General features: G+C 34.1%; 1 protein-coding gene across 1 annotated transcript in view; it reads left to right on the top strand.

The window, feature by feature from the left end:
- SLC7A11 (solute carrier family 7 (anionic amino acid transporter light chain, xc- system), member 11) overlaps positions 1-23,077 on the top strand; it is a 73,968-nt gene that overhangs the window by 24,257 nt on the left and 26,634 nt on the right. Inside the window, exon 6 of the mRNA XM_011944639.1 lies at positions 4,555-4,599. Coding sequence (XP_011800029.1) covers positions 4,555-4,599 — 45 coding nt within the window. The remainder of the gene's footprint in view (positions 1-4,554; positions 4,600-23,077) is intronic.

The following is a 23,077-nucleotide window of genomic DNA, read 5'->3' as shown; positions in this document are numbered from 1 at the left end:
TGCAGTCAACTCTGCTAGACAGTCTACATTTAAAAGGACCTTACATGTTCCTTAAAATTTCCCCAACATCTGAAAATTTAAAAAATAAAGATGATTAAAATCATGATGCCACAGATATATTTCCTTTGATGTATGTCCACCTGTGATACCTACCTTTCTAGTTAAGGCATTAAAACTTTGTATTTGTACCTTGTTTGTTCAGATACTTGAAAACCGGTAATCATGGATAAGAGTGGGACTTTTTCTTCAGTAAATTTTATTGACCTTGTAAGATTTAGTTTAGATCATGGTTGCAAGAAAACCTACAAGGTATTATTTAATTATCAAAATCATTATAGTAAGATTAAATTTCATTGTTTTGGGGTAAATTATGGCAATATTTATTTTTAAATTATCTATAAATCTCATTGTTATACAGCTTTAGCTGTGAGAATGATGTAATATTAGGAAACTATACTAGCTCAAAAATTATATGAATGCATTTCCAACACAAATATAATTCCTTTTGTTTCTTTAGTTTTTAAGATCTTACCTTCTAGCCAATGCGTGGAACATAGATGTATTTCAAAATGAATGGAGTGTTTACCCTATTAATCTCATTGAATTATGAAAATATAGTATTAGAGGATAATTAGGGAGTATGGGAACTTAAAATCTTAACATGGCCTTTGAGGCAAAATACGTTTGAAGATTGTTAGAAGATTATAGCTCTAAGGAGATCAGTGTAAAATATTTGTATATTCCCAGAATATTTTTATAACCATTATATGTAAGCATTAGTTTAGAATCACTCAGTATTTTTGAAGTCTTTTTGCTTTTGTCTGAAGCTCAATGTGGTGCTAGACATCAAAAGAACTGAGCGTGATCACAGGGTTAAAGCAGAATCAACTGTTCTATGGCTATTCAGCCTGGATCAGAGCTCTGTGCCCTGGGGCTGAAGCCAAGCTACTGGGAGGGTCACTGGGAGACACCAGAGCAAAGCAGGGAGGTAGAGAAAGCTTTCAGCTACAGCCAAGTGTTGGGAGCCGGGCAAGATGCAATCACGAGTGTGGAATGTGAAGATAGTCACAAGGGAGATTTGATTAATTCTGTTGAATGAAATTTCTTTTGCCTGCGAGTACCATAGATCTGTTCCCATGCAATCTTAAAATATTCTTTTGCCCTCCTTACTTTTCTAATAGCCAGAACTAAAAATTCAGGTCACTTGCTTTATGTAGAGCAAAATTTCTCCGCTTATGTAGGCTTTTGAGGGCCAATGAATTTCTCCATGGATGAAGACCCTTTTCATTTTGAATTATCGTATTAATATTTAACTTTATTGATGCTGACCCCAAAATGTTACTCTGATTACAAGGTAAAAGGGGTTTACATGAACCTTTTTTAATACTTTTACCCATATAATCCTCATGTCTACTCCTTATATGAAAGACCAAGAAACCATTGATTTCTTTATTTCCTTGAGGGTTCAATCACAGTATTGGAAAATAAGTCCAGTTTTTGAAATGGAATGTTATCTGATACAAGTGGCTTATGTAGGGGACAGATAAGTAACTGTTTCTATAACAGGTTGTTGTGCTACCTGAATGCTGCTTTGTGAAGACGCAGAAATAATCTCGCTGTTAATCTATGGTCATCAGTCTCAGAAAAAGGAAGCTGTGTTTAGAAAAAATATAGTCTGTTGGTGTGGAGTTCTAGAGGAAAAGTTATTATCTGGATGTTAATGAAACAAAATGGAGCCTAAAAGAATTCCAAAGAGAGGGGCATTTATTTACTTGCCAAATGTGATCCCTGCCTTTCTGACCTTTCCCTTGCTTTCAAGATATAATTACAAGACTGGGTTGTAGAATTATCAGTGGGGAACTGTAAATGATTCTCCACTCCCTATGCTGCTGCTGTAACAAGTTTGACGCCCCCCTAAAAAAGGTGAGGGCATTGAAAATGAGTAAGTCAGAAGCAAAACAACTATTGTCATCAGAGCTTACTGCCCAGCCTGTTAGCCTGTAAGTAAAAGCAGCAAGACCATTGTCCTGGAGACCTTGCTCTGCTAGCATGGAAAAAGATACCACCAAGCCCAGGGTGGGGATATGAATAGAGGAGGCTTTTGTCTCTGAGGAATGCAGAACCTTTCTAGGATGATAAAGCTACTTCACAGAAACTTGAGTAGGGGAAAAGAAATCATTAACTCAGGTCACACAGTTGGGTCAGAACAATGTTAATAACATTGCCAAGGTCTGCATTCAGAGAAATACATCTGCCAGTCCCCCTTGTGGCCCTGGGGAACTCAGTCCCATATCCTGATCCAAAGCTAAACATTGCTTGGTAGGGTTTTCTTTTTTTTCAATTGTGTGATAGAAAATCGCTTTCAGTGTCTTTTTCTCTTCCTTTTAAATCCTATCCTCAATGGATTTAGTCTTTATAAAGCACTTACTGGGATTATTTTGTACTATTGTGTCAAATCGAATCTAAAGAAGAAGCTCCTTTTAAAAATAATTCACATAGTTGGGTATTGGAATGCTTTGCTAGCATTGCAGTACCTTTTATGCACAATCATGGAAAAGATGGAACAATAGATCTTATGAGCATTCTCTAGAGGCCTTGAAGTGTTGTAAACCAAAGGGAATATCATGGACTCATTCCTGGAGACTAGAACGTAAAGGTGGATTTCCCACAGGATGTGTGAATGTTTGGACTAAAACAAGAAGCTTTCTCCTTCCTACCCACCACCCTGCTCCAAGCCCTTTTCTTTTCTCTACTCCCTGGAGCTATGGCAAACATATGAAATTTTGTTCTATTTTTCATAAATATTTTCTTTCTTGCTTTAACATTGTTGGAAAAGACTACTTTCTAAAACAACTATTAGGAAGGAACTGGCTATTTTTGACCTGAGAAGCCTAGAAATATTTATTGGTGTTGTGATTTTTCATTGGTGGTGGTGTTTGTTTTTTGGGGTGCCTGTGTTTTTTTCTTTTCTCTTCTGCTACTTCCCATTGCCTCAGGCTTATAGCAAACACATCAAACCCCTCTTAGAGTGCATATTCCAGATCTAAGTACTGATTGTCAGTTGCTTTCATGGTGTAACTATAATCTCTATTTATAGAAACTTATTTTCTAGTCATTAAAAAAATCTTTGGCTGCTGACTTTTTAGATCACCATTATTGCTACAGTTCTGTCAGCTCCTCAATTGTTTCTACTTAAAACAGTCCTTAAAATTGTAGACACTTTAACCTTGAACATCAACTGACTACTTGTGAATTTAGATGGTTTTATAAAGATGGAGCAAGACAGGTGTCATATGCCTCTGTGTGAAGAGACCACCAAACAGGCTTTGTGTGAGCAATAAAGCTTTCAATCACCTGGGTACAGGCGGGCTGAGTCTGAAAAGAGAGTCAGCGAAGGGAGATAGGGATAGGGCCGTTTTATAGGATTTGGGTAGGTAAAGGAAAATTACAGTCAAAGGGGGATTGTTCTCTGGCGGGCAGGAGCGGGGGTCACAAGGTGCTCAATGGGGCAGCTTTTTGAGCCAGGATGAGCCAGGAAAAGGACTTTCACAAGGTAATGTCATCACTTAAGGCAAGGACCCGCCATTTTCACTTCTTTTGTGGTGGAATGTCATCAGTTAAGGCGGGGCAGGGCATTTTCACTTCTTTTGTGGTTCTTCAGTTACTTCAGGCCATCTGGGCGTATATACGTGCAAGTCACAGAGGATGTGATGGCTTGCCTTGGGCTCAGAGGCCTGACTACAGGTTTCTTCATCTTTGTTTTAGCTGGATAGATACTTAAAGTATGTTAAGAGCTGATGGACTAATATTCCAGCCACTTGATTTTAGATTTTAGAGAATTTGTAGCTATGAATCTGTGCTCCTGCATACCTATGTAAAAGGTTACTTTTAATAATAATAAGATAACAGAAGATTATATTGAATATGTGATTTTTTTATTTCGCAAACATTTTCTAAGCATATAAAACGAAAAGGTAGAAAAGTCTTTGCCTTCGTATGTTTGGCTCTTTCTATAGTAATCCCTCTGTCACACTTGTACTGCAGAATACTAAACGGGTGCTCATTTTCCTGTGCCTAACCCGTCTGCCACACTTTTGTGCTCGTGTGCTATTCTCAGTCTGGAATGGCCTCACACCACCTAACCAGGGTAAGATAAAGCAATTCTTAAAAGGTTCAAGTTGGGTGATGCCTCCTCTAGAAAACCTCCTTTGACCTACCAGGTTGGGCTAGACCTGCCCTCTGGCTCCCAAGTGCTTGCCCCAGTATTGGATCTGCACTGTATCACACTATTCTGTGGGAGATTCTATGAACTATGAGCTCCTTGAGACTATGGGCTTACCACTTGCCTATTTCTGACATGTGATAAAAACTCCACAAATATGGCTAAATAGAAAAATGTTTTATGGGAGTATTTAGTTGTTAGATATTTTCATCTTACTATAAGTATTGTTATAGTTTTCATAATTCTGTGTTCAATGTTAAATATTTAAAATTTGAGACTTTGGAAAATGGTAAAATCTATTAATAGTTTATAATTTATTTATCTATTTTTAGGTTTTACCTCAACTTTGTTACTGAAGAAGTGGAAAACCCTGAAAAGTAAGTAGCCAGATGTACCCTGAAATTTTTATGAAGGATAAAATTTAAGATTACATAGTTTGAAAAGCAGACTTGAAGAAGGAATTCAGTGTGGGCTAGTCAATCTTATCATCATCATCACTATAATTCTTAGATAAGATTTATTTGACTTTATCATAAATTATATACATATTTATGTATTATAATTATATACAAATAGCTTAATTATATAGTCTACTTTCAATACTAAGTTGTCTTTTAACCTGAACATAGGAAAGAATAAAGTTATATTTTAAATAGCCTATCCCATATAAATGCATACATGTAACTTAATATGGACTCTCAATTACCCACAGGATAGCTTGAACTCAAAAAGTTAATTATTTCTGACAATTCATGTAATCTTTTTTCATAACTATAGAATTAAAGTGAGTAGTGTAATTACTGGATGATTACTTACAAAAACCTAGAAACACCTGCAGAATGTTATAGGAACTTACAAATTTGGGGAGCTGGATAAGTTTTACTCTTTCTTTCCAGGTAACAATTTGATAAGTGGATGATTTGATGGTGATTTATGTCATATTTTCAAAATGAGCTAACTTAGAGAAAAATGAGTTATTCTTATAATTTGTTCATAAACATTGGATGTTCTACAGGGAAAAATAATTCATGGGCAAAAGAGGGAAAATTTAGGAACTATAGTATAGGATAAAAATGTAGACTAAATTATAAAGTTATGTAATTCATTTTACTTTATTGAACATCTGCTATGTTCCAGTCACTGTGCTGGGAACAGCTTTCATGATGCATAAGACTTGTCTTGAAGTATTTTGTTGACTAGTCAATGAGTCAAATGTGTAAACAAATAAATATAACAGTGTGATTGGTACCAAAATAGATTATTTATCTAATTTGGAATAAAGGAAAGAAGGAAATACTTAAGTGTATCTAGAGAGTTGTTGTTTATAATAGTGTCTCAAATGATGAGTAGGTGTTCCTTATGTAAATATAAGTGAGAGAGAAGAGGGGTATGGGGCGGGCGGTGGGGAGAGAGAGAAAGAGAGAGACAGAGAGGAGAAACACACACAAACACAAACAAACACACACTGGTTTCTAGGAAAAAGAACAAGTACAAAGGTGCATCAGTATGAAATAGCCTGGACATCAAAGATTATGCCTAAGGATTGATAATTCACACTAAGATAGACTAAGAAATTCTGGAACCTGGAGTCTTGGGAAATGGTAAACTGATTATATCTGGCCAAGTACCAGGAATGTCAGAGTTTAGAACACACAAGCGAGCAATTGGTATCTGATTCAACTGCTATGCAAATCAATATGTAATTTGAACATGTGAAAGTCTATTTTATTAAGAAATATGACCAATTTATGCCAGTAATGTCATATTTATAACTGGAATTGTAGGTCAAGAACACATATTTCCCAAGAGCTAGTTCTTTCTAAGCATTACTTGGAAATGGCAAACTACCTTATGACTGTAAACCCATTGATTACAGAGATAAATAGGTTGGCCTGTCAAAAACTAATTTGAGAATAGCTTGTGTATAAGCAGCAGCATAAAGAAAAGACAGTTCTTACTGGATATAATATAAAATATTTATTGAATTTCTTTTATGGGAAATAAATTATTATGGTTTGTAACTATGTCTGTTAAGTCTAAAGACATTTTAAAGACATCAATTACTAGAATTTAACATGAGAATATTTTTTATAAGCAAATGGCAAATTGTAGGGTTGCAGACAAGACCTATAACATAACATTTATTATATGATACATCAGTGGTGTAGATATAATTCATATTATCTTTAATATTATTTAACAGTTTAAGCATGATTTTTGTTTGACACATGTACAGTAATACTATTGTGAATATTAAGCATATCTTTAAGCTACTTATGCCATTATTACCTCAACCCAAATTTCTGATGTATTCCACTAGACTAGTGTTCCAATTAAGGATTGTCTCCTTCTCTTCTTTAAATGAAGGGCCTTAGTTGCACACCACTGATAAGGTCCATGATTTAGTGCACACAGATACTAAGGAATAGTGATGGTGATGTATTGATTCAGTGCTTTTTTCTTTTTTTTTTTTCTGTTGCAAAGAAATTCTCTTATCTCAAAAATGGAAATAATAATAGCACATACTTCACTGGGTTGTATTGCTGATTAATATGCATAAAGTGCTTAGATTAGTAATTGTCATTTTTTAATTTCTATATAATTGGTTGTCATTACTACTATTATTGTTATATACTTTATTAGAGCAAGGTAAATGTTATTCACATAGTGTTTTCTAGAATAGTGTTTTCTAGAATTCAATATTCCGAGCAATTATTTTTCTTCAGAGCTTTTGAAAGAAATGTGAAAAATTACACCATTTTGAAGCTTGCTCCAAACTTTTAGTGTCAAACCTCATATGCATTTTTTATCTCTATTTTGCATTCTTGATCCATAAAATATCTTTATGGGATATCTGTGCTATCTTGATGCACGCATATGATGTGTAATGATCACATCAGGATAATTGGAATACTCATCACCTCAAACATGTATCTTGTTTTGTATTGAGAATATTCCAAATTTTCTCTTTTAGCTAATTTAAAATATACTATATTTTTGATAACTATGGTCACTTTACTATGCCACTGAACACTAGAACATATTTTATCTAACTGTATTTTTGTTTTCAATAACCAACTTATCTTCATTACTTTCTCCTTATACTTTCTAACATAGTAACCATCATTTTACTCTCTACCTCCATAGGGTCAACTTTCTTTAGCTCACACATGAGTGAAAACATACAATGTTTGTCTTTCTGTGCATGGCTTACTTCATTTAATATAATGTCCTCCAGGTTAATATGTGTGGCTTCAAATAACGGATGATTTCATTCTTTTATTGGACGAATAGTATTCTAGTGTGTATATATATGTGTATATATATGGTATATATAATATATAAATGTGGTATATGTATATACCATATATTACATATAAATGTGGTATATATGCCATATATACCACATATACACCATATATAAGTGTGGTATATATACAATATATAGTATATGTATAGTATATATAGTATTATATGTGGTATATATAGTATATATAGTATATGTATAGTATATATAGTATTATATATGGTATATATAGTATATGCATAGTATATATGGTATTATATATGGCATATACAGAGTGTATATACCACATTTTTGTGTATATATATACTATTATATATGTATATATACCACATTTATATATATGGCATATATACTATTATTATGTATACTATTATATATACTATATATAAATGTGGTATATATACATATATACTATATATACACACATATATAAGTGTGGTATTTATATATAGTATATATATTTATATTTATGTATTTATATTGCAGCACTATTTTGAATAGTGCTGCAATAAACATGAGAGTGCAGATATCTCTTCAGTATACTGATTTCCCTTCTTCTGGATATATACCCAGTAGTGGGATTGCTGGATCATATGGAAGTTCTATTTTTAGTGGTTTGAGAGCCTCCATATTGTTCTCTATATTGTCTGTACTAATTTACATTCCCACCAACAGTGAATTTTAGATTCAGGGGGTACATGTGTAGCCCCTGAATTTAAAATAAAAGTCTTTTTTTTATTTGTTACATGGATATATTACATGATGCTGAGGTTTGGGGTATGAATTATCCTGTTACTATTGAGTAGGGGGCATAGTACCCAGTAGGTAGTTTTTCAGCTTTTACCCCCGTCTTGCCCTCCCTACTCTAGTAGTCCCCAGTATTTATTGTTCCTGTCTATGTGTTCATGAGTACCCAATGTTTAGCTCACAGTTATGAGTGAGAACATACAGTATTTGGTTTTCTGTTTCTCTGTTAATTTGCATAGAACAATGGCCACCAGCTGCATCCATGTTGCTGTAAAGAGCATGATATCATTCTTTTTATGGCTGCATAGTACATGTATATGTACCACATTTTCTTTATCCAACCCACTTTTGATGGGCACTTAAGTTGATTCCATGTCTTTGCTATTGTGAATAGTACTGCAATAAACTTATGAGCGCATGCATCTTTTCCATAGAATTACTTATTTTCCTTTGGATATATACCCAATAATGGAAACGCTGGGTCAAGTAGTAGTTCTAAGTTCTTTGAAAAATCACCCAACTTCTTTCCACAGAGGCTGAACTCATTTACATTCCCACCAACAGTGTATAAGCATTCCCTTTTCTCCACAGCCTTGCCAGCATATGTTATTTTTTGACTTTCTAATAATAGCCCTTCTGACTGATGTGAGATGGTATCTCATTGTGGTTTTGATTTGCATTTTTCTGATGATTAGTGATGTTGAACATTTTTTCATATGTTTGTTGGCCACTTGTATGTCTTCCTTTGAGAAGTGTCTCTTCATGTCCTTCATCCACTTTTTAATAGGATTACTTGGTTTTTGCTTGTTGAATTGTTTAAGTTCTTTATAAATTTTGGATATTAAACTTTTGTCAGATGCATAGTTTGTGAGTAATTTATTTAATTCTGTAGGTTGTCTGTTTACTCTGTTGATAGTTTCTTTTCCTGTGCAGAAGCTCTTTAGTTTAATTAGGTCCCATTTGTCATTTTTTGTTTTTGTTGCAATTGCTTCTGAGAACTTAGTCATAAATTCTTTCCTAAGGCCAGTGTCCACAATCGTACTTCCTAGGTTTTCTTCTTGGGTTTTTAGAGTTTGAGGTCTTACATTGAAATATTTAATTCATCTCGAGTTAAGTTTTGTATATGATAAAAGATAGGGGTTCAGTTTCATCCTTCTGCATAAGGCTGGCTGGTTATCCAAGTATACCATTTATTGAATAGGGAGTCCTTTCACTGTTGCTTATTGTTGTTGACTTTGTTGAAGATCAGATGGTTGTAGGTGTGTGACTTTATTTCTGGGTTCTTTAACCTGTTCCATTAGTCTATTTGTCTGTTTTTGTACCTGTATCATTCTGTTTGGGTTACTGTAACCCTATAGTATGGTTTGAAGTCAAGTCATGTGATGCCTCTGACTTTGTTCTTTTTATTTGGGGTTGCTTTGCCTATTTAGGCTCTTTTTTGGTTTCATATGACTTTTAGAATAGTTTTATCTAACTATGTGAACAATGATGTTGGTAGTTTGATAGGAATAGCATTGAACCTGTGTATTGCTTTGGGCAGTACTGCCATTTTAATGAGATTGAGTCTTTTAATACAAGAGCATGAAATATTTTTTCATTTGTTTGTGTCATCTACATTTTATTTCAACAATGTTTTATAGTTCTCCTTGCAGAGATCTTTCACCTCCTTGGTTAGATGTAGTTCTAGGTATTTTTTGTTGTTGCTTGTATGGCTATTGTAAATGGGATTGCATTCTTGATTTGGCCCTCAGCTTGAATGTTATCAGCATATAGATATGCTACTGATTTTAATACATTGATTTTTGTATCTTGAAACTTTACTGAAGTTGTTTTAAACACAGAGAATGCTTCCAGAAATATTTATGGGTGAATATCAAGTGCAGATGGTAAAATTATTGGACCTAGCCCAGATGTGTAATTTGCATTATTTTTTAGGTAGATACAGCTCCAAAATACCTTTAGTTACAAGGGAGAATAATTATGATTCCGTCTCCTTTGTGATGTGCCAAGATAAATGTGTTTCCCAATCAGTCATGGATGCATGTGTCCAGGTGTGCTGCAACATGCAACTTTCTGGCAGCTGGTGAAATGAATCATCCGCTGAAGATACAACACCTTTTACGGTCTTCCTCCACCTAGACAATAAAATCTTCCTAAATTTGTGACCTAATAGAAAGATGATAATTAATTTAGATTAGTGAAAATACCAATGTGTATTAAAATATATCGAATGCAGAGTAAGTTTCCATGATCTCAACTGACTACACTTTAGGTGTAATTTCATTTTGAGAAATCTTTCAAATTATCAACCATTACTCCATGAAATAACTTCTGAGCTGCTGTTATAAGTAGGTGGTATCGGACAGTTCCTTAAGTGTTGTATCGAATGAGAGACAAAGGTGGGCGAAATTCCTGTTTGTGTGATTACATTTATAATGTTAAGACATTTTCCCATGATCTTTCTTACAATGTTTTCTTCTCCAAGAATAGCTTTGAATTTATGGAAGTAGCAATCTTTCAAATACAACAATTGCTCTTGAACTTTTATAATAACATAAGAATATTGCCTTTACCAATTATCTATAACATGATGGCTGATTCCACAAATTAATATATTAGAGTAAGGATTGTATTTTGAGGGACATGAATGTCCAAAGTTTGGACCATGAAGATGATAGAATCCCAAGGAATAACTGAATTTTAAAAGGCTTCCCCACCACCCAAAATGGCATATATAGTAATAATGATTGCTACTGTGTACATTTGTTTTAAAAAAATCACAGTGCTTGTGCAAGTGTAATGAATTTTGCCTTATGACGTGACTTTTGTGGTGACTATGCAATCTGTCATTGTTTGAAAAGTTACACAGTGCACAGAACATATCATTGAGATGTATAATGTTGGTAATCCTGCTCTTAGATTGATAAATCATGTCTTGTGTTGATGAAAGCCAAGAAATGAATTGCTTTTCTTTGACCTTGGGGGTCTGAGATTAGCCAGTTTGTCCATTAGCCTTGTTCCAGTGTTCTTCTCACTTCATTTATTCCTTCTGTTTTGAAGAGTTGGAAATAGTAGACTTAGAGGAAATCAGTAAACCTTGATATCATCAGTCATTTTTGAAAAACAGGGTATCAAAACACTCTGAATAATCAACTTTAATAGAAGGTTTAAATAATCAGAGTGTCATGTTTAATTAATACTTTGCCTACTTCCAATTTATATTAATTGATGCCTCAAAGTCAGCACACCTTGTACCAATGATAACTTTGAAGAAGTGAAACTTGGTTTGGGAAAAATGCCCAAAGACCTTTAAGGCAGTGTGATCAACCTGATTGGTCTACAAATGGTCCACAATCATATTATTTGCATTCAGTTCAGATGTTACAGTCTTAAATTCTTAGTGTGTCTGTATTAATTGCTTATTGACTGTGTAATTCTTTACGATACTCTTTTATAAGGCCTATTGCTAGTAGGACAGTTTTATACTGTTACCTGAGTAAAAAACATGAGAAAACAAAATAGGCAAAATATCTTGCCCAAATGTGTTGTAGCAGAGTTACATGACTAAAGACTAAAGGTTAATTGAAGTCTTTTATCTTGCATTTTGACAACTTAACAATGCAACTTGCTTTCTTTCTCTTTTTGTTTTTTGAGACAGAGTCTCACTTACTCTGCTGCCCAGGCTGGAGTGCAGTGGTGTAATCTTGGCTCACTGCAACCTCCACCTCCCAGGTTCAAGCGATTCTCATGCCTCAGCCTCCCAAGTAGCGGGAATTACAGGCATGCGCCACTATGCCCAGCTAATTTTTGTATTTTTAGTAGAAATGGGGTTTCACCATGTTGACCAGGCTGTTCTTGAACTTCTGACCTCAAGTGATCCACCTGCCTCAGCCTCCCAAAGTGCTGAGATTACAGGCATGAACCACCACACCCAGCCAAGAATGCATCCTTACATGCATTATAGTTTTCTAACTTAATAGTTGCTAGAAAATAACATATAATATCTTAACTATATATGTGCAGATTACAGCAATATTGTACTTTGTAATCTTTTTATTACAAGTCAATGTTATCTACATTTTTAGACAACATTTAATATTATTTTAAAGAATATTTCCAAAGTTTCTGTTATAAATACTCAAATTATATGTTTTTAAGATATGTATTAATTTATTTACAAGTTTATAAAGATCTTCCCTGGGGCAAAATGAGGCATCTCTGTACTAATGACAATATGACATCCTTAGAATTATCTTAAAATGTGACACTGCTTTTCTTCAATTGTTGAAATAATGGATACCTAAATTAGAATCCTTCTGGTTTTTTTTTTGCTTTTCTTTAGAAAATATACATAAAGCTTGGTGAATCCATTTTTAAATATGTTTCACAGTAAAAATAGAATTGTGCTAGTTGAGCCACTGAGGCAGACAAAAGATCGGTATTTGGCCAGATGTCACAGAGAAGAGATGATTCTATGTTCAAAGAACAAGGTCACCAAATTGCTCTTCCTGGCTTTTGTTCAGTCGAAAAATTTCTCACATTAATAGAACATGTGGTTGATGTACCTTGGGATCAAAATTCCTGCATTTCTCAGCATCACATATGCATAAAAAATACATTTTGCCCAAAGACAGTTTGTTCATATAAGGCTGAAGTGTCAAATAAGTGGTGCAGAAATTATAGGATTATATGATAATATTTTATCATGGGGTAATCAAAGAAGACAGATATTAATCCTTCAAGTTCTTTGTGGAAGCCATTTAGCTTTTCTTTCTTTCTTTTTTTAATTGTAAGGATTCTTTTTTTAATTCCACTATGAGGCAAAATTTGAAGGGCAATGCTTTACTTTCTTTCATAGTAGTTGTTTCAAAGTTCTAATTTTAATCTCATTGAGTTTTATATTTTGAGGCTAGAACAATAAACTCTTGTTTTAGGAGCAACAACAGTGGCTGGTTTAGTTTTATGCTATGTTTCTGTTCTCTTTAGCTGAGAGAGAGAGAGGGAGGGAGGGAGAGAGAGAGAGAGAGCGAAAGAGAGAGAGAGAGAATACAAGTGGCATGATGAGTAGAGTCATAGAATCACAGAATTTCAAAATTTGAGGGAACCTTGAAGTCCATCTAATCCTTTTTAACCAGACGCAGAGATCTTCTCTCTAATACCTTTACACAACAATAATTCATGTATGATAAATTGAGAAACTATTAATATAACTTCCTTGAACTGGGCTATCAGCCTTTTTTACTTCCTTATGCTGGGTAGCAACCTGCTAATTGCTATGACTATTTCAAGCCTAGATAAATTTTTGGTTAGCTGGCATAAACGATGGGTCAAATATTTTGACTGCAATAGATACAACCAAAATGAGAGTTAAATAAAATATGCCAGAGATTCCAGAGTTAGAATCTTGTTATCTGAAAAGAAATACCTTCCATAATCAGAAGCAGTAAGTCAGCTATTAGATTGTCTCCAGCTTTTGAGTCCACATGTATATAGACCCCCTCATCCATTTTCTTATTTATGCATATAAGCTACCCTTGTTCTTTTCTTTATGTCTGGATTTCAAAGTTGGGTGTTTGTGCCCAAAATGAGGTTCACAAGTAAAGCTTACATTCTGTGTCATACTTGGTGAAAAACTTCTTGGACAACTAAAATCCAGTCCAAGGCCTGTTGCTATCTGGGCATTCATGCAGATGCAATGTTGTTTAAGATTCTCACTGAAATAGGATAATGTCACATGTAGTTCACTAAGGGTAGAGACAAAATGCATTCAGGTTATTATACTTACACACACCATGCACTGAAATTATTTTGGTAACTTTATTCTAGTCACATTCCAACACTGACTTAGATTATTGATCTGCTCAGGAAAATGAACAACTTTTGAATTTGGATAGGCACAAGCTAAAACTGTATTACCAATATAAACATCTAAAATGAACCAAGTGAAGTTGAGACTTTCCAGTGAAAAAAATATTTTCTTCTATGAACTATAAAAACATCTACTTGCCGAGTCTTTGAAAATAGCACTGGTTCAGGAAATCAAAATTCTAATCCTGTCTCTTTTTAACTAGCTGTTTGACCTTGGACAGACCTCTAAATTGCTTCTGAATCTTTGTTTACTAGTTTTAAATGGAAGATGATAATCCCTATATTATAGTTCTCATGGGGTTGTGAGGATAAAATATGTGAAATTCAAAAATGTTAATGAGCTCTACAAGTAATATACAAACACCATCTGCAACCAAAACCTATATTCTTCAAAGATTAGAATATTTTATAATCTTTGAAAAAATTAGAGGATTAGCATAATTGTTTTATGAACGGGGAGTGCCTTTTCACATACATGACCTATTAATCAGCTTGAAAAGCTGTTCTGCATCATCAGCAAAGTGTCCAATTATTAGTAGTTAAAAGGTTCAGAAGATGATGAGAATCGTTATTTATTTTACAGTCTACTAACCTCCCTCAGGTGACAATATGCTCACACATTGTAATCAGAATGACTTCCTGGCAGATTTTTTTTTTCCTTCTTAACCAAATATTTGTATGCTCACACTCCTATTGTCATTGTCACTGTTGGCTGGTTGTGCTGATATAATGGATGGACTGTTTGTGTTTCTACTGAAGTCACCTATTTTTAGGTTTACTATCTTACCAAGAAGCTCCTTTATGAAATCTGACAAACAAGATCTTGATCTGAGTGGCTGACATCATGTATTTTAATATTTATTTTTACTTTTTCTAGAAAAGGAGCTATTCTGTTGATACAAAACAGAAGAATACAAACACAAGGTCACTCCCAGATAATTTTTATGAATTTTTGTTTAACTTAAAAATATAAGCCATTCATTACAAACACAAACAGTATCTGCTTTCTAACAAGTAGATTGATTGCAGCATAAAAGTAGCACCTCAGATTACTTTTAATAACATACTGTATATTATCTTCATTCTGCGGTGGAGAAAGCTGAAGTTCAGAGTAGTGAAGTAACTTCTCATATCCATATAGTTAGCCAATGAGAAGACCAGAATTGCAATCCATGTTTGCCTGGTTCTAGATCTCATACTCTTTCTAACATGACAACTGGTCTTTTGGAAATTAAAAAAAAGCTGATCCATGAGGGTACCAGGTGGCTAAATGGCTAAGGAAGTAATTTTGCTATGGAAGAGAAAGTTGGAGGAAGAATAGAACCTAGAAGAGTAGAACAGAGAAGTGAAGATGTCTCAGGCAGCGGGTGAGCATATATACAATCATAGAAGAATTCTTGGTTTTAGGGAATAGTATGTAGACTGTTTTGACTAAAGGAAAGGATTGTGAAGAGGAGTCAAAATCAAGATAGTGGTAGGATGTGGATAAGGGGATACAGCAACTGTTAGCCTCTACTATCAGAATTTTGGATCTTATTCAGTAGCCAATGGTGGGATGGAGGGTGGGAAAACTGTTGCAAGTTTTGAATGTATGGGAGGCAGTGCTTGGAGACAATTAACTTTATGACAATTTTAATGGATTTTCATCTTGTGACACATACGCAGTTTTTAAAAAGTTATAGTCTATGAACATATGTTTTAGTTTTATTTTGCATGTTTATTTTTAATAAAAGCAAGTAACTCTGTTAATTGCCTCATACACCTGCATCGTTGCTAAAGTCAAACAATATGATAAATTATATGGCAGAAATTATGGCAAACAGCATCATAATCTCCACACTGTCCAAGCCCAAAGATATGGATTAGACTGCTTAGAGAAGAAGGATGCATCAGCATAGTGTTTACATACTATGCAAAAATATAGAGCTATCTTACTATCATTTATTTTCCCTGACAATGGAAGAACAAATGGGATTTAATTAAATGAGAACATAGTTCATTTTAAAATTAAATTTCTATTTCAAAAGCATTGAAATGAGAATTTGGTTAAGCATTGGAATTCTCAAAATAGAGATAAAAAGGATTATTGTTTAGCCACAATTTAGAGGATATTCAGGTTGAAAAAATGACAGACTATTGCCTAAATGTGTTTCTAGTTCTCAAATATTATAGTTATCTTTTTAGATTGCTGAATATATGGGAACCAATGTAGGGAAGCACACCTTACACTACAGGCCTATTTTCTTGGGGTGGGGAGGGAAGAAGGTGTCATGTACTTGTAAGGTAAAGGAAATCCTTAGTTAGATTTTCCTTATTCTTGTAAGTATGGTAAGGTCAAATAGAAATCTTAGGTCAGAGTTTCTAAATATTTTAAATAAGATGTATTAACGATTTGATTTTACTCATTTCATATTCTAAGTGAAGGGCAGGTATAAGGAAGAGAGTAAAATAGCAATGCCAGTGCACGGTATGAGTCAGCCTGGGGACAACTGGCACTTCCAGGCACAGTGAGCATCACACTGGGCTTGTGAAGGTAGCTCTGGACTTGGAGTCAGGTGGCCCCAGTTTTAACTCTTGTTTTGTAAATATTTGATTTTATGTCCTTAGCTACATCTTTTGTCCTCTCTGAGCCTCTGGGTTATCGGCTGCAAAAAAGAAATGGTAGAGTAGCAAATTCTGAGTCTCCCTTCAACTCTAGCATGTTCTATGATTCTTGTCAACGACACACGAGTACCTAGTTTGACAAGGAGCGTACATCACTATGGGAGCATGGACTAACGGTGGAAATGTAAACAGAATATCTGTCTTAGGGACACTTAAGAAAAAGTGTCAAGAACATGAATCAAGAGAAAGGGATGTTATGGCTGTTTTCCAGATCCCATGATGGTTAGGAGATTAGGCAGGACCAAAGTTTCCTCACTTGTCTCAGAAAATGTTAAGAAGTTTGAATGGGTAAATGGAGGAAATGGGTCCAAATTGGCACCCCTTCAAAGTGGAAGCTTAGTTGTTAGATCTGAAGATCTAGGATCATATCCAACCTATAGAATTGAATTCTACTTAAGGGATCACCTTAAGTAGAGTGTCTTGTGACATATGGAGTGTACCAGGAAAAATACAGATTTTAAAAATGCTTGTTAAGAGTGCCATTAATGTGGCATAATGACGAATCCCTAATCCTATTTACTACTTTTACTATATATGCCCGCAGAAGATATAAAATGATCTGTAGCCTCTGTGGTCCAGAAGGTTTATATTAGTCTTTTATTATGTGATTCATTATTTTTCTCAATAGCGTAGACATATGGGATTGCCCATAAGTATCTATAGATGCAATTATATGAGAGGAATCTTTTCTGATGCGTCTGCTACATTTCAGTATTAGACATTCCCCATAATTTAGTTAGGATTGCATTTCTATATTTCTAATATGCTGCATACATAAAGAAAGAGAGGGAGCAATCCTTGTCATGACTTTCAAAAGTCTGCATTCATTCATTCATTCCTTTTCCCAACTAAGCGGGTATTCTAATGCTTACCTTAAGAGCTTTGTGAGAATTAGATATAATTTATGGCTGTGTCTGACAATGCTTTGCTCATAGTAGATACTTATTTAATGGTAGATGGTTTGCTTTTTACTGATATTAAACATTATGTCATTAGTTCATTTCTCACCTATAGGGACTATCAGATCAGGATTTGTGGACATAGGGAAGCTGTTTCTTTTCTTCTGTACTGCTTGAGTGTTGGCTTTGACAAAACCCATGCTCACAAGGGAAAAGACACTCTTACTTGAAACACCCGGCCATGGGAAACAACAGTTATCTCAGTCTCAGAGTTAGAGCATTTCTAATCTCCAATGCTGAAGGTTGTTTTTCAAGAACATATAATATTTTATAATTGGCTTTCTAAGGAGACAGGCTCATGTTTTTTTAAATCACATGGTTTTCGTTGCTATTTAGTGCTGTACCATATTATCTTTCTTTCCCTTTCTTATATGCTCTGTCTTAAAATTATAGAAGTGGAAAAGATACATCTTTCTGTCACAAAAGTTTAAACAATAACCCATACTGATACATATTATTGAGAATGCAGTGATCAAATACAAAGGTCACTGTTTTATATATCAAGCTGTACAATACTATATGAAAAATAGTTTATGATATCAAGTTCATGGCATAGCACTAAAATATGCCATAATATGTAAAAACTAGAGCTTATAATACATAGCCATATAGCACAAAATGAGATATTAAAGAATAGAATGTCTGATTTTATGAGCAAAGTCACTTCTAGGTCCTGGGAGACTGCCCCTCACACAATGCTTTTCTTGGTATCCCAAGTCCCACCTCTTCCAAAGAATCTCTTCTATTGGCTTTTCATGATGCTATTCCTTCTTCCTCCCTGATATTCTATGGTTATGGCCGTTCTCTAAGAGATAGACAGCAAAAGATTCATTATAGTAATGTCTCTAAATTTCAAAATGGTTTCAATTATCATATTACCTGTATGTACAAATAGTTCTCTATTTGGTTATCTTCTTCTATTCACACATTGACTTGGCTTAGTGTATTGGACTCATTGTCATAATTAAAACCACAATTAATTTGATCTTGAGAAAATAAATTATCAAAGCCTGTGATGTTAGAGTTAGAAGGCGAGGAACCATTAAAATTCACAACCCTTTTATTGTGAAGCTAATGAAATAGAAGCCACAGAGATGGATTAATTTGTCTATATTTATAAGTTAAAATCTTGATCCTTTTCTAGTACTCTTTCCAAATGCTTAGTGTTGTTGAATAGAAATCTAAGAAAGATGGCTATGGCAAGATTTTAGCCTTGAAATTAGCTGGGGGAAATGTAATCATTAGACGTGACCTCTATGTCATTTGAGAATAGAATAAAACTGCTTTGAAAAATGTGTAAGAGCATTAAAATTTGCCTGCGTTCGACTTTCTAAAGCTGTTAGTCAAATAGATAATGAAAGAGGGTGCTAGGCTAGTTGAAGTAAGTAATACATTTCAGGTCGTTTACTGAAGGTCATTTGGTTGGAAGATTAAAATAGAAAGTTTACGATTAGGAAATGCTGAAATGTTAGAATATTATAAGGAAATAGCTGCTTTTATTGTCTTAAACATCTTTACAGATACACTGTCTCTTAAAATAGGTTAAATATCATTTGTGGAGGCAATGTTTAATTTTTCTGTTATTGATATTGTCAAAGTCTCACTTTCTATATTCTGGCCTGAGGCAAGTAAAAGAGAAATTTAAATAGAAAACAAGATTAACTTTGTTTTCAGCCAGAAAATGACAAAAAGAAATGAGTGAGATAGCAAGTGGAAGTCATGATTTTAAGATACTATTCTCTAGCTGCTCTGGGTCTTATGGAAAAAAGTTAAATGTATTTTAAATATATGTAAGTGTTTAGCTATTTAATCCTCATAGTGCAGTGTCCTCTTGCCAAGGAGAAGTGATCAAGTGGCAAATGTTGGGGGAAAGCCACTAGAAATTGAACTCAGTGATGTCTTTCTCTGAGCTATGGAATTGTTTGTCTTTATGCCAAGTCACAACGTGGACTCTGAACTGCAGCAAGGCAGAAAGCTTCAGTTTGAATACATAGGTGCTTTTCAAACCATTGGGTTTACGATGCAAGCCTGTGGCTAGGCAGAGCAGGTATTTCCTGTTCTCTAAAAGATAGTGCTAGTTCTGTTCTATTGTTGCCATTTCTATAGCGATACCTGGGTGGAAGTCCCTCCCTGCTTAACCCTGCCTCCTCCACTCCCTGCCCCTGATCTATGGGCACTTAGAAACACAGGATATCCTGATTATCCTGTTTCAGTATTTCTCATAATGGACACATATTTGTTTATTCTATTTTTAAATGATGGGAACACAAATCTCTACCCAGTAGTTGTGGTAGATGATCCATTTAGTTAAATGAAGAAAGGAAAATTTATATGTATTCTGTACCATATCGGAAATCAAAGTAAAACTTTATGATTGTGGTATTTTCAGCAACAATATATAGCATTTCCTCTTTTCTTTTAATAATAATAGACATATTTAAAATGTCAAAAAATTATGATGAAATTAAAAATCACCTGTAATATCTTAATCACATCAAAAAAAGTTCTCACTGTTATTATTTTGATATTTTGTTTTCCCTCATCGTTTGTGTGTGCGTGTGCATGTATGTATTGCATTATATTGCTTGAGATAAATGTTAATGTGCATTTTTCTTCCTAACTTTGGTGTTATATAATGTATTTACTTGGTCGTGTATTGTCTGATTCCCAAGGCCAGAGCCTTGTCTGTACCGTTACAGCTGTATCTCTGATGACTGGAAGGTTCCTCCAAGTGTGCCCTGCCCTTTAGATTTGCTGCACCTCAAGCTCAACTCCAGTGCTTTCTGTTTATGTGCTATATATCTGTCTCACCATCTTCATTTCATGTCATTTTATTACATTTTCCTATATCACCTAGATCTTAGTAAAGAACATTTTTAATGCTAGTGTAATATTTCTTTGGGGGGATGTGCCAATATTCTTGTGGTAACTTTCTTGTTGGACATTGAAAGCATTCCTAATGTTTCTTAATGTATTAGGCTCGTGCAAATATAATAATTCTGGGTTATACATTTCATATATACATATTGGATATGTAAGGATTTACATCCTTACATAGAATAGATCTAGAATAGATTGCTAGAAGAGAATTGCTCTGTCAAAGGCAACAAACTTTAAAACAGTTTGTCTGTTACCAAGTTGCTTTCCAAAGTGAGCATATTAATTTCCTCTCTCAATAGCAATATCTAAGAATACTTACAGTGTTGGGTGTCATTATTTTAAAAAATCCTGGTTAATTGAAAGGCAAAAATTACACCTCATGGTTTGAAACTGCATTCATTTGATCACCAGTGAGGCTCAACACTTCCAGCATTTTTAGTAGCTACATGTGGTTACCATTTTGGAGCATGAATATTGGTGATTCATCAGAATTCTTTGTATATTATGGGTATTGATTCTTTATTATATTATTTGTAAAAAGTTTATCCCAGTTTTTCACATCACTCAATTTTCTTTATGATCCCAGCTTACGAAACTTGTGATTTTGTTTCTATAATTTGTAATCAGATACAATAACCATTTTTTTATTTCTGTATTGCTATTATGATCCTCAAATTTTTACATCCCTAGATCATTTTCATCTCACCCATATTTTCTGTTTGTTTGTTTTCTTGGTTTCTTTTTTACAGCCCACTCTTTACCTTATCTGGAATGGATTTTTTTTTAACCCTGATATAATATAGGCTCTTGACTTTCCCCCAAATTTCTCAATATCCCAGTATTAGCAAATAGTCATATTACTCCTTAGTTTATGATACTTACATTATAAATATTGATACTTGTCATTATATTAATATATTTTTATATTATATACTAAGTTGTACTTCAAGGTAATCTATTCCACTTGTGTTTTTATAGATATATCAAGCAAATTAGTATATAATTTTATTAAAAGTTTGTAATACTCTTTTTTTAATCTGAAGGGAAAGGTAGCCTCAATTTTTATTATTTTTCTCTGAATAAGTTGACTTTGAGTATAACTTATATTTGCATGGAGGTAGTTTTTACTCTTGGCTGTTCATGTGGATGAAGAAAATCTGTATAGTGCTTTTAAATTTAAAGCTTGTGGTGTTTCCAATTATCTTGGTAGTGTTATCTCTCATAATTAAATCTGTTCTATATAAAGATATAGTCCATGTATATGGCTGAGTCTTTTATAGTCCAAAAATTTATTTTTCTGTGTACTATGGTTTATTAACTTGACTTATTTTTCTTCTTTCAGATTTAAAAAATGTTAACTAATTAAAGTAACTTCCCAAATACCTACCAGTGACATTAATCTTCCTCTTTTTGTCTTTTGTTCTTTTTACCCCCTAAATCCTATTAATAGAGCGACTTTTTAATATGATTTTCTACTTTTCAGAATACTTCTCAACAATATAGCAAATGCCAAAATATTAATGGAAGTATTAATGGAAACATGCAAAAAATATTTCTTTATGATTCTCATAATTATTGAAATTGGCTTAGATTAAACATGAATAAATTTGATTATTATATATGTATTCAAATTGTTGGATATATAATCCTGAGAAACAATCCTTCACTACATATGTTATAAAAATGGTAATGAACACATTACCTAAGAAGTGTACGCTAGAAATAATAAGATACCTTTTCCTTCTTGACATCTTTCTTCTTTTTGAACCAAGTATCTATAGAAAAATATTTGAATCAAATTTTAATGAAATTCTTATTAGAGGTTTGCTACTTTTCTTACAAAATGGCAATATCGCCAGGCACAGTGGCTCATGTCTGTAATCCTAGCACTTCGGGAGGCCAAGGTGGGAGGATCACCAGAGGTCAGGAGTTTGAGACCAGCCTGGCCAACATGGTGAAATCCTGTCTCTACTAAAAATACAAAAATTAGCTGAGTGTGGTGGCGGTTGCCTGTAATCCCAGCTACTCAGGAGGCTGAGGCAGAAGAATCGCTTGAATCTGGGAGGTGAAGGTTGCAATGAGCTGAGATTGTGCCATTGCACTCCTGCCTGGGTGACAAGAGCAAGGCTCTGTCTAAAAAAAAAAGAAAAAAAAAAAAAGGCATTATCAATGTAAGCCTATTTCATAACAAGTCTTTTTTTTCCCCATGGTGCTTCATCCTCACTTGGCATATTCTAAATCTGCATTCACAAAACACAACTGTGTTGCTCTTTCAACTTCAGTAGTCATGGAGGGAGCTCAGTATTTTGACAACGAATGTGAACTGGCCATTCATTGTACATTTAGAAGTGAGTCTTCCTTGTGCTCCTTTCCCTTCCAAGTGTTGACATTATTTCAGTCTGTGACTATTTTTCATTGGCTGGTTTCTCT

This window comes from Colobus angolensis, unplaced genomic scaffold, assembly GCF_000951035.1.
Source record: "Colobus angolensis palliatus isolate OR3802 unplaced genomic scaffold, Cang.pa_1.0 Scaffold235, whole genome shotgun sequence".
In the NCBI taxonomy this organism is placed as follows: Eukaryota; Metazoa; Chordata; class Mammalia; order Primates; family Cercopithecidae; genus Colobus; species Colobus angolensis.
This window is presented reverse-complemented; position numbering and strand designations above follow the sequence as displayed.